The 13,400-nt window shown below is 43.6% G+C and overlaps 1 protein-coding gene across 1 annotated transcript in view; it reads right to left on the minus strand.

Annotated features, from left to right (window-relative positions):
* Positions 1 to 13,400, minus strand: part of THRB (thyroid hormone receptor beta) — a 378,523-nt gene that overhangs the window by 16,664 nt on the left and 348,459 nt on the right. Inside the window, exons 7-8 of the mRNA XM_029940360.1 lie at positions 12,914 to 13,061; positions 9,609 to 9,814 (exon numbers count right to left, since the gene is read on the minus strand). Of these exons, the coding sequence (XP_029796220.1) occupies positions 9,609 to 9,814; positions 12,914 to 13,061 (354 nt within the window). The remainder of the gene's footprint in view (positions 1 to 9,608; positions 9,815 to 12,913; positions 13,062 to 13,400) is intronic.

The following is a 13,400-nucleotide window of genomic DNA, read 5'->3' on the forward strand; positions in this document are numbered from 1 at the left end:
GTACTCTCCAGCTCCTTCGCAGGGCGCTCAAAGACCATCAGGGTCTCTCCTGTATCTGCTCTTGTCACCTGTGTTTCCTGCCAGCAACAGTCCTCCGTGCTGTCCTTTCTTGTTGTGATAATAATGACCACCATTTATCTGTGGCCAAGCAGGCCAGCCCCGTTGAGGGAGCGCATTATCTCAAGCAGTTCTCACACAATCCTGATTGGCAGATGAACAAACAAAGGGCTCAAGGAGGTTAAGAACAATCCCCTGAGGCCAGGACTGGGATATCGGTCACCCAGACTCCACACAGCAATCTGCCAGGAGCCCCACATCTACCCCTTACTTTGAAGCTTTAATAATCTGTACACTTTTGACACCAGGGGGCAAAATTCTACTCGTCTTAATAGTCCCCTTAGCAGCCTCTCCCACTGCCTTCTTGGAAGTTGTGAAGGTGATCAAAGGGATCAGAGACTCAGGCCTGCCCCAGACCATCTCTGCCTAGAGCCACAGTGAACTGACCAGAACCAGGCACCCAGGGCTGGGAGGCGTGAGACAGTGGGCAGGAGTGGGCAGGAGAACAGGCACCATGAGTGCCTCAAGCAAGGCTGAATCCCTCACTTGGAGTGGTGAGGGTTCACCGCTTGTGACAAGACTGTGTTCTGTGTACTGCCATGGTCCCCAAACATCCCTGTATCAGAATCACTGGGTTAGGTTTCCATGTCCAGAGTTTCTGATGCAGTAGATCAGGGGGAGAGCCTGGGAACAACCTGAATTTCGCAAAACTTCCTGAAGCACGCTGCTGCTGCTGCTCTGGGACCACACTTGGAGAACCCCTGGGCTGGCAGTAACCACATCCAGCACAGAGTAATCCAGTCATCGTTTTCTTTCCGCACATCTGCAGTCATTGCTCACGTCTAATTTTTACCACAAAGAAAAGCAAAGGATGATTTTTTTACTGACTTGTTACCAAAACGCCAGGGTCAACAGGAGTAGCCCAGGCCCTCCAAGCGGGCCAAGAGTTGTGGTTACAGCCTAGGAGAGGAGTTTAAAATTTATTACATAACAGGGGCCCCTGGGTGGCTCAGTCGGTTAAGCCTCCGACTTCAGCTCAGGTCAGATCTCACGTTCGTTGGTTCGAGTCCCGCATCAGGCTCTGTGCTGACAGCTAGCTCAGAGCCTGGAGCCTATTTCTGGTTCTGTGTCTTCCTCTCTCTGACCCTCCCCTGCTCATGCTCTGTCTCTGTATCAAAAATAAATAAAACATTAAAAAAATTAAAAAAAAATTTATTACATAACGAACTCTGGTAGCATTGACCTTTTTTGGGTTATCCAGTAAGTTCTCTTTTTATTTACCTTTTTTTGGTTTACTTTGCAGGCAGCAAATGGTGGGAAAGGGACCCCATCTGTCATGTTATCATAGTCAGTAACGATGTTTTGGGGCAGCAGTTGGCATGGGGGAGCCCATGGGAGGCTACTCTTTTTCTGGCTTTCTGGATGCAGACAGAATTGATGGAATAATCACATGTATAGCTTCTCTCTCTCTCTCTTTCTCACATAGACTGAGCTAGAGGAAAAGATACCTCTGGGCACTGCTGCTCCTGGTATTTTTCACCTCCTTGTCGGTCTTTATAATTTTTTCCACCCCAGAAATGAAGCTCATTTACCTGCCTTGTCTATCTTACAACTCTCTCATGAAGATCGACTGATAAAAGGAACATGGTCACATATTAAAAAAGAAAGTGAGTTTTATATACACACACACACATAGGGTGAACTTTTTTAGAAATAAAAATAAAATAAAAATATGTTAACATTTTAAATAGTTTGGCCTGGTTGAATCCAAATGTCTTGCCACTAAACACTGATAGATGGAATCTGATTTTATTGAATGGTATTCAGTGTCCTTTGGAATGTGTGAGTCAATACTGATGTTAAAATTTTCCATTTAATCTGTGAGTTCACAGGGGATTTGAATGATGCCTGTGATACCTCTAAAGGTTTGAAAAAAGGAGGAAATTATACAAGGAAATATGGCAATATTAATTAAAATTAATCCCCCAAATGTAACCACCTCACAAGCTTTTCTGTTGAAATATAAATATCAGGGTAGGAAAAAATGTATTTTTACATTTTTACATGAGTTGGGTAGTAAAAGAAAAATACAGTTACTAGAGGTAAAATCCTATACAAAATAAAAGTTTTTTATTATTATCAAGGGTTATCCCCATAATGGATCTTGGGTACCAGAAAAAATACACGGATGGATGGTAGATACATAGAAGACAGACAGACATAGTCTCTGAATTGACTTGTGTTCACACATCAAGTGTGAAACATTAAGGCTGAGCAATGCAACCTTGTCTATGACTTTCCTAAAGATTTTTTTACCCATAAAGATAACGGATCATTTGGTACAATATTTGAGAGATATTAAAAATAAGGAGGAGTACTATTTGACATCAGTTGTATCTAATTAGGTATGTTAATATAGCTAGTAGCCTTGTAATCCATGACATGAGTTGTATTTGCTCACAAGCACACACACACACACACACACACACTCACACACGCCTGCATGTGCAATGCACTGAGAGCAAGCTCAGGTACTGATGATCAGCCTCTGGATTACAGACTCACCAGGGCAGACAGTGGGCAAAGCCTGGCTTTTGCCTCTGTGGCACACACTGCCTTAGCTGGCTCATGGGGTGTTTCTAGTTCTCAGTCTGACTTTCTTCCTCCTTGTCTGCCCTAATGGACCTCTTGCGCCTGCTCAGCCCACCTCTTCACATCCCTCCGCAACTGGCTTTGCTCGTTTGTGGTTTGGAGCTGCCTTTCCTCTGACATTTACTTTCTCTGAGGTCCCTGCTTACATCTTATCTTGGCCAATTCCAAATCCTACTCCATTCAAATTCTATTTTCTCCTTGAAGTCTTCCCTGATCACCTGTGTGAAATGATGGCTTCCTCACTGGAACACATATGGTAGCTCAGGTACATTTCTCATGTGGCATTTAGGCATTTATTACTATTACTTTATATTGCAGTTATGTAGCTACACAGCTAAGATACGGATTTCTTGGGTGGGAGGCATAAGCCTTAAGTATCTGTGTCTACTGTGTGGAAAGCATTGGGCTAAAAGGTAGAGGACAGAATGCTTGTTGGTTGGTTGAGTGAATAAATGTAGGTTTATATATGTTCAACCAATATTTACTGGGCAACTACTATGGGGCCGGGCCTAGTTCTAGATGCTGAGGTTACATCAGTGAGCAATGTATCCTTACGGAACTTTCACTGTATTGAGGGAAGATAGACAATAAACAAAAAGAATACTCCCACAGAAGAATTCGTTTGTGATTAGACTGGAGGTGACATGATACTATGTGGGGGTCAGGAAGCAGAGGGGAAGCCCAGGGTGAGAAGTGACGCGTGAGCTTTAATGGGAAGAATGTCAAGAAAGCAGCCCTCCACAGAGCCAGGGGGGAGAGCATTTAAGGCAAAGGGAAAAAACAGTGCCAAATCCTGAGGCCAGAAAGGAAGCCCAAGCGGATGGAGCCCAGAGACTGCAGGAGATGAAGGACACAGGCAGGTAAGGGTCCCATGATGACGGGTCTTGTGGGCTTTGGGAAGGAGACAGGGTTGATGTGGGCTGGACTACAGGGCAGCAGTAGAGACCGAGAGAAGCAGAAGAACTTAAACCTATCCTGGGAGCCAGACACAGGGATTTCTGACAGACTGGATGTGGGGTATGAGACAATGAGGAATCCAGAGTGTCTCTTCTTGGGCAGTGGAGGGCAGTGGAAGCCCAAAGGGAGAGATTCAGGGGTGTGTGCAAGGGTGAGCTTCAACTAGCTCAGTACTAGAGCAGGCTGGTGATGCACAAATAGAGACTAAGTGCCTTTCTGCTTTGACTGTTCATCAGTATTGTTCAAGGTGAGTGGCAGATGCTGACTTCTTTGCAATGGCTGCCTCCGAACTGAGGACCTCTTGGCTTGAACCTGCAAGCTCTCTGCCACATGCAGAGTGGGATTGGGCCAGACAGAACTCTTCTCTTTCTCCACTGACCACAGGGTGTCTTCTTGCACCTTTGTAAGGAGGGGCAGGAAGACCCAGACAAACGGTGATTAAAGGTCCCTGGGCTTTGGGATATTACTACTGTCCCTTTTCCTGGGATGAACAGGGATGGGACATGAGGATGGGGTGGTAGGGACAATGCACCTCGGAACCACTGATGTGGTTGTTCGTGATATGCCAAGCACTTGTATCTGTAACTTTTATGCCATGTGAAGTAAAGTCACCTGAGCTTTAGGTGAAGTAACTTGCCCAAAGTCACGTAATTAAAAAGCAACAACCATACACGTATAAACCGACAGAGGCAAGCATTGAACTCAGGCTGTCTGGTTCCAATCTCCATGCACATGACTATACACCTTTGCCTTTTCCTGATGTAGTTATAATCGCAGGTGTGACAGAAGCTTTCTGGCTTGAGTTGCACTTGTCTGATGACCTGTCTACACAGACCACATGTGGCCAAATCACTCATCCTGCCTGACCCTTCTGCATATGCCCCTTTTCTGAGGCTTTCCCAGTCAAGCATGTGTGAAATCAGAGAGTAGCTCTGCCAGGGAAAAGTAGTGCAGGCCTGCCCTAGGTCTGATGGTCACACTTTATACTTGTGTGGAAAATCCATCCAAAGTCATACCTTTGCATGTGAACGCAGGGAGCAGAATAATAACACAATGTCAACAGAAAATATTGTTGCTGGTATGGGGTTTACTCCAAACCACGTGTCTCCCCGCCCTTGGGAGGTGTAGACGTGAATTGCCCTTGGTGGAGAGACACTGCTTCCTTTGTTTGTCATCAGATGCCCCTTGTTCCCTTTTCAGTGCACTTCTTCTTCTTTTTAATGTTTATTTATTCTTGAGAGAGAAGGAAAGTGAGAGAGAGAGAGAGCGTGCGAGCACAAGCAGGGGGAGAAGCAGAGAGAGAGAAGGGGACAGAGAATCTGAAGTGGGCTCTGTGCTGACAGCAGCAAGCCTGATAGGGGGCTCGAACTCACGAATCGTGAGTTGGATGCTCAACCAACCAAGTCCCCCAGGCGCCCCCTGCCCATTGCACTTCTATATTTCATCATTATTGTCATCACACCTGAAGGGTTATTACTTTGGGCACTTTTGTACCCTCAGGGATTTGAGTGGATAGGAGAAAACTAGAAGATTATGATTTAAATGCTTTTGGACAAATGCTTTTGGAAGTAGTTTTAAAGAATGGCTTTGAAATTATTACGAAAATCTGCATGGCTATTTTTCAAAGTTTCCTATTTGCCAATGACTCTCATTTTCACAGACACAAATAAAGATTTGAAACCCAGGTCAATCCACCGGTCTCCATTTCTGACTAGAGTCCTGGTGTCAGGGTAAAAAGTGATGAAGAAGATTCTTTAAGGGAATAAGTTACTTTCTTGTTCCAGATAATTGAATACTTCCAACTTTTATGACACCATATAATTTTTAGTCCCTTATTATATATTACTATACTATTATCAGCAGGATGGTCTCCTCAAATTCTTTTTCAAAACAAGATGGGCCATCATCATATACAAATATATGAAATAATATGTGTAATGGTGTTGTAAGCAGAATAAAGGTATCAGCCACACAGGACACAAATCCTAATACGTAGAAGCCTATTCAGACATGGATATCATTTCACAAGGCTGTCTTTAATGAAGTAGTCTTTTTTTTTTAATGTTTATTTATTTCTGAGAGAGAGAAAGAGAGCAGGGGTGGGGCAAAGAGAGAGGGAGACACAGAATCTGAAGCAGGCTCCAGGCTCCATGCTGTGAGCTATCAGCACAGATCCTGACGTGAGGCTCGAACCCACAAACCTTGAGATCATGACCTGAAATTGGATACTTAACTGACTGAGCCACCCAGTTGCCCCTAATGAAGGATTCTTAATGTCCTTGCTGGAATAATTTACCACTCAGTGAAATTTTTTTTTTTCCTGAGCATAAATACTCAATTGGAGGCACCGTTCTGCAAGAGGTATGTGTAAATATGTAAACTGGCTGGGACATGGGGCTGGCTTAACTGTCCTGTGTCTGAGGACAGGCCAGTGGAACTGTGCATTCTGTTTAATAAATAAATATTTATTGAGTTCTGTTCTGGTTATCTATGCTGTGTAACAAACGACCCTAAAACTTACTGGCTTAAAACAACAAAGTTTCACTGAGGCTCAAAGTTGATGGGCTCAGCTGGGTAGTTCTCACTTGGGGTTCCTCATACAGTTGTCCTCAGATGGCAGCACAGGCTGGTGTCATCTACAGGCTTCTTAACTCATGTTTCTCGTGTCTGGTCTGGCACCGGATTTAGCCTTAAAAGTCACTGTGCTAAAATCTGTTGTCTTAAAAAATATATATACATATATATTTTAAGTTTATTTATTTATGTTGAGAGAGAGAGAGAGACAGCACAGGTGGGGGAGGGACAAAGAGGGAGGGAGAGAGAGAGAAGCCCAAGCAGGCTCTGCACCATCAGCATGGAGCCTGATGCAGGGCTCGAACTCACAAAACCATGAAATCGCGACCTGAGCCAAAACCAAGAGTTGGATGCTTAACTGACTGAGCCATGCAGGTGCCCCTTAATACTGTTGCTTAAAGGAATCACACACCAGCCCCCATTCAATGAGAGAGAGGAATGGACTGCACCTGTCCACGGGAGATAATGAGCTGTATATACAGGGAAGAAAGACTCTAATGGCAGCCGTCTTTGAGAATAGCTACCATCCATCTCAACCACACCTGTGATAGATGCTGAAGTGACAGTACTGAATGGAATGTGGTCCTTCCGCTGAGGAGATGTGGGGGTGATCCCAGGCACAGAAGAGGGTTGGCTGATAGAAATGAAGCTCATTGTGGAGACCAATGGGACAGTGGGGGTGTTCTGATCTCCCCCAGAACCCCTCTAAAAAATGGCCTAGAGAAGCAGTTCTTTATATTTGGACCAAGAAGGGCGAGTTCTTGAACAGATCAAGGACCTACAAAATATACATTTCACGTCAGCTCCATGGCAGGAGATTGGTGGGTAAAACAGTTGCTCTGTAAATGTTAGCTTCCTGAAGAAAACTCTTGTTCCTGGGTAGCCTCATGGCCCTGACAAAAAAACTAATGGCAAATCATTTGGTGCCAGACTTTCTTTGCTTCTTTCTGTAGATGATCAGACTGAAGAAAAGCATAAGGAGCCTTTGAGCTAAAGGTGCAAACCTCGCTGTTTTTAATCATTAGCCATCATGCCATCTTTGCTAGAGAGACCATGAGACATGAAGAGATCTGATTGTATTTTACCCTACTGAGTTTGTTTCTTCTTCTTCTTTTTTAATATTTGTTTTTGAGAGAGAGAGAAAGAGCATGGGGGAGGGGCAAAGAGAAAGAAAGAGGATCAAAAGTGAGCTCTTTGCTATCTGACGTGGGGCTCCAATTCACAGATCGTGGGATCTGAGCCAAAATCAGACACTTAATGGACTGAGACACCCAGGTGCCCCAACAGTTTCTTAGCTTTCAGATACAGCGTGTGTGGCCTCCTCAGGAAGACCGTTCTGACTTCCCTGTTGAGGGAAGTGAAGTCTCTGTTCACTTCTAATTCTCAACCACTCTGTCCCATCACCACGTTTATGCCCCTCATGGCGCATGTCACCACCTGCAGTTATCCTGATTGGTTAATCCTTACTGTCTTTTCCCTCCACCAGAATAGAGCTGACTTATTCACTTCCTGGCACACAGTAGCTGCGCAAGAAATGTTTTTAAAGTAAAAGAACAGATCTTTAGAGTCTGGAAAAAGCACCCTAGTGACCATGGAAACGGTTTAATTAGGCTGGTATTCATTCTCATTTTGGAGTAGAGAAAATTGAAATGTAAAATTCCCTAGAAGTCCAGATGTGCCCCAAATCTTCCACTAAATTTATGTAGTCACTACTGTGAAATCAGGCCTGGAAGTGGTTTTCACAGTCTCCTTTTATGGCTGACACATTTGGGGAGAGGACAGATTTAGGATCGAGGTAGGCAGAACTCTCTCTTGTTGTGCCCTACATATATTGGGTTAGAATTGATCTATCTATCCAGAATTCATATTTTCTAATCCTTGGCAGATATGCCGGAGTAGGCCTGATGATTCAAGATCAAGGCACCAAGAGGTGGGTCCTCCAAAGACATGTGTCTCTCAAAGGCTCTTGGGTTTGGGTAGGTGACCAAGTTGTACAGTGTGGTGATTCAGAGCATGGGTCCTGGAGCTGGGCGGTAACCATCACCACCGCCCACCAGCTATGGAGCTTTCTAAGTTTCCTTTTAATTTTTCTGCCTCAGTTCTCTGCTTGGGAAAATGGAGATTTAACCCACATAGTTTTTACCTACATGGTTGGCATAGGTTAGTGTACAGAAAGCAGTTAGAATAGTACCTAGCCCTTGGTAAGAGCCATCTAAGTGTTTGCTAACATTACTGTTCACGGATGCCATCAACAGCATGAGTTAGAACCTGCTCATGACAATAGTGAAGGTAATTGACAGCAGGTAGCTTATGGGTAAGATTTTTATTTCCAAAAATGTTCTTTAAAGTTATTGTCACACTGTTTTCATGAAAAAAAAATATCTCCTTATAATGGTGATGTTGAGATATCAGGATATTGTTGTTCAGACGGGAAGGAATGCTAATGTAACCTGGAGATACAAACAGACCCATAGAATGTCTGCTGCGGGGGCTCGGTGAGGTGCTCATAAAGGGTTCACCTCATAAACTAAGGGCAAGGTCAGTCTCTGAGATGGTCAAACACTAGCTGGTGGGGGGGGGGCGGGGAGGTGTTAGTCCATCTGGTGAGGTGGGTGGGCAGCCGGCTGCCACTTTCTAGCAGTACGATCTTGTGTGAACCAAATAAAGCCTTTGGCTTTGTTTGCACATCTCTAAAATGGGGATAGTAATTATGGCCCAATCCAAAGCATTTTGATGTCCAAAGAGAAATGAATGAGAAGGACTTTCACAATGGTTAGTTTTTTACAAAAACATCACACACTGATCTTCCAATGGCCTGGAAATGCCCATTTTCTCTACATATCCCCAGTCCTAAACCCTCGCCCTACCCCCCATTCCGTTTCTCTCCCTAGACTCAAGTTCTTTTATTTTAACCTAAACATCTTGACTTCTATAGCCATACAAATACATTTGAGATACAGGACACTTCATTCTAGGGGTTATTCTAAAGGGGATATTTTGGGACGAGTTTAGGGGACTAACTTTATTAAATAGACATCCAAGAGAAGAATGGGTATAAAAAGGGAAACGTGGCTTCTAAGAATTTTGCTGATTAGTTGACTCAAGGCTGGCCTTATTCACTGCAAAGACAAACAATAGTACGCACTAGGGGCTGCTTTAGAGTTTAGCAACTCACAAGCCATAGATTGTATGAGTGACCTTTGTTCTCAGACAGACCTGGGTTCCAATTCTGACTCTGTGAGTCACTTGACTTCTTGGAACCGCAGTTTCCCTCTCAGTAAAATGGGAGCACTAAAACCAGCATCAACTGAGTTGAGTAGAAAACGGCGAGCACGCAGCCATCATTTAGCTGTGCCGGGGAGCCTTACCAGGAATTTCCGTTTCTGCTTCCAGTGGCTGCCTTGGGCATTGGTGGCCACGTGGGCTTCGGTGACAGTTTTGATGAGCTCCCACTCTTCATCCGTGGGCTCTGGCTTGTGCCCAATGGATTTCTGCAGCTCTTCCCGCCGTCTCTTCTCCCGGTTCTCCTCAATCAGCTTCCTCTTTGCCAGCCTCTTGCTGTCATCCAGTACCACTGGGAGAGCAGGAAAGATGAGACAAAACACACGGACACTCCCGGACACATGGCACACTGCGTGTGCACCCAGGAGCCTCAGGGGCGGGGACCACTCATGCATTGATGGCTTAGCGGGTCCTGGCAGAGTGGGTCACACTCCCACTGTATTTTCTCCCCTCCACTGAAAACTGCCATTGACTAGCTATGGTCTTACATGAGACCTAGGGCCAAACTCCCCATGTCTGGCCAGCTTTTCAAAACAAAGCTCCGTGAGGAATTGAAACTGGGCATCCCAGCTCCACAGAAGGTGACCCTAAATAAGAATGAAGCAGAGGGAGGTAAAATCTGCTCTACCCACAGCTTCAGAGATAATCGTCTAGCCATTCATCTGAATTCACTCCTAGGGTCTCTCTATTCTTCCTCTCCTTCCCTCAAATGGCTCTTAGTAAAAAGAACTTCAGATTAAAGAAAAGATCTGGAGCAGTAACAGGAGGCTGATGATCCTCTTCCTCAGATAAATAGGACTCCAACTCTTCATTAGCTTTCTCAAAAAATTTTTAATGTTTATTTATTTTTGAAGGAGGGAAAGAGTGTGAGCAGGGGAGGGGCACAGAGAGAGGGAGACACAGAGTCCAAAGTAGGCTCTAAGCTCTGAGCCAGCAGCACAGAAGTCCAATGCGGGGCTCAACCCCACAAACTGTGAGATCATGATCTGAGCCAAAGTCAGATTCTTAACTGACCAAGCCACCCAGGCACCCCTCTTGGTTAGCTCTCTTAAGTGCTAATTGGAAAGTGGCTCAACTTATCTGAGGCTGCACAGGTACTCACTTTGCTCTAGTTTCTATTTGGTCTACCCTCAATGGTGGTTAAAGAGCCCAGGCTTTGGAATCTAGAAAGAGCTGGGTCTGAATCCTGACACTACCACATTCTAGCTGTGTGACCTCTGGCGAGTTGCTCAGGTTCTTGGAGCTTTCATTTCTTCCTGTATAAAACAGGCTCAATAATACCCACTTCAGAGGGTGTTCAATGTGATAATGCACTACAAGTGGTCAGTAAATATAGCCATGACTTTCACCGTTTATGCAATAAGGGAAATAAGGGCAGGGAACAAGAAACCTATACTTCTGTGGTTAATTTCCAAATAAAGCCATTTCACCAGACTCTTAATAACTATCAGTAGAATGGAAAGGCTCAGGTTTTATGCTACAGAGTCATAGTACTTAGAACTGGAAAGAACCTTAGGTATTATCTAGCCCAACTCCCTCCTTTCACAGAGGAGGAAGTTGATCCAGAGAGATCATGACTTGCCTAAAGTCACAGAGCAAGTTCATGGCAGAGCCAAGGCAAGACCCAGGACTCCTGATTCCAGTTCTACAACATCATTGTCCTAGGGCCATTTCTTGATGAAGGTGTGACCTGGTAGGAAAAGAAAAAAAGCAAACATAGCAGGAGGAAGAGAACCAAAAAGACTCAGCTAATCCACAAACAGAATAATGAATCCCACATCATCTAGACTTGATTGGATGGTCAAAGTCAGGTGAGCAATGGCAAATGTGGGAAATGTGAATGAGCCCTGTTTAGTCATTTAGGTTCCCTTGTTAAAGGGATTTTTTCCCTTTAATAAGTGGGCTATACTCATAGCCCCATTTCCCAAATGCTTCCTCTGTGCTGGGGATTGTTGCATTTAATATGCATCATCTAATTTAATCCTGACAACAACTTGCAAAGTAGGCGATGATTTCACAGAAGGGAAACTGGAGGTTAACTCTGATGGTCACACAGCTAGCAAGTGGCAGATATGGGACTCCAACAGTTTTTCTGATTATAAAGCCTGAGCTCTTATAATGCCTCACAGGGTGCATTCAAAATTAATTTCCACCCAGTCCAGATTAACACTGAGCTTTTTTAACCTTATAAATATTTGTATCTTTAACTTCTCAGTAAAACAATGAAATGGATACTCAAAAATAACAGCTCCTTACAGTGGCACATCTAAATATTTGGTTCTAGGTCAATCATTTCACGTATCCCTATCCGGCATATTGTTGGCAATGGCTAAAGTCTTTAAAAGATAAAGACAAAGAACACACTCAGCGGACGTAGGGATTAACCCAGGATTTCCAGCCTAAAGCCATCACACAACCCCCCTCCTTTTTAAAGATTCCTCATTCTGTCTCCTTTAATGGACATTTCACAGATTTTTTTGTTCTACTGGAGAGAACTCTGTTTATCACAAAAATGTGAGCAGTGATTATTTCCTCTTTCATGAGGAAAATCCTCACTGCATTCTTTTATTCTTTCTCTCCTTTTTTTGTTTTCTTTCTTTCTTTCTTTTTTTTTTTTTAAACCAAAAGTTGGAAACTTTCATTGAGGTGCAAAACATTTATGCCAATAGAAATCATTAACCCTGACGCCTGGCAAGACGAAGGCCACACATTCTGAGTGACACAATTCTTATTTTATTATTAGATTAACTAAAGGGACTGGTGTAAATCCCTTGCACAGTACGGGAAGAAGAGACTCCAATGGCTAATCTCACTGCCATATGCTGTGGCACTTTGAAAACTGGGTAGGAGGACTGGAGCTTAGAATGTTTTTATGGCTAAAAATATAACAGCCACCAACTGCAGGATGACTCATCTATATAGCACTCAACCTCACATTCTTCAGAAATTACTGAACACGATGTTTTCTGCCAGTGCCCCATCTCCAAAAATGTCCACAAAATAAAATTCTTGTCTCTTCTTTTGAAAAATATTAGGTCTAGTCCATGAGGCTCTCACTACATGAATGTTGTATGTAAAACATCACCTTGTCAAGGTGAATGGACAAGACTGCTCATTTGTACTCCGTGGCAGAGTCCTGCAGACGTGCTAGGGATAATTTACGCACTTTCCCTCCCCTGTCATCCAGAACTTTGAGAGTTAGGAGTGGATGGGGAAGGGGTTGGATGGAGACCACCCAGCAGTGGGGAGTGAGGGGTTGCTGGGAGTGCTAGGGGTTTTCCCTCCGTCCACACGAGCTCCTGTTTCTTTCCTGCCTGGTTCATCTCCTTTAACCAAACCTTTCCCTAGTCAACACTCCTTGAATATGAAAAAGAGGAAGAAAATTACTTACAATCTGTTGCCATGCCAACATAGATGCATTTTTTAAAGCGACATTCCTGGCACTGATTTCGCGTAACTTTGTCTATGACACATTTTCCTTCATATTTACAGGAATAGGATGGATGGAGATTTTTCTGAATGGTTCTTCTAAAGAAACCCTACATGAAAAAGAAAGACCCAAGACAACAGTTTCATATTTTCTAGAAAGAAATGACTCCAGACTTTTGTGTCCATATAACTGTGATGTGTTTTTGACCTTTCCTGAGTATGGGCTTATATCTTTACCCATTCACATATAGGACAGTTAGTCCAAACCAAATCTAAAGAATTCTAAATCTGAGATGAAAGAAATGTCTAGGACTATGGAGTCAACACCTTTTTGGCATTTGGTAAGGAAAAGAGGTTAATGGGGAAATCTAGTGTTTGCTTTTATTTTTTCTAAGCATTGAATAATAAAAATAAATTATATTTTATTTATATTTATATATTATATATTT

Source organism: Suricata suricatta, chromosome 5 (assembly GCF_006229205.1).
Source record: "Suricata suricatta isolate VVHF042 chromosome 5, meerkat_22Aug2017_6uvM2_HiC, whole genome shotgun sequence".
Lineage (NCBI taxonomy): Eukaryota > Metazoa > Chordata > Mammalia > Carnivora > Herpestidae > Suricata > Suricata suricatta.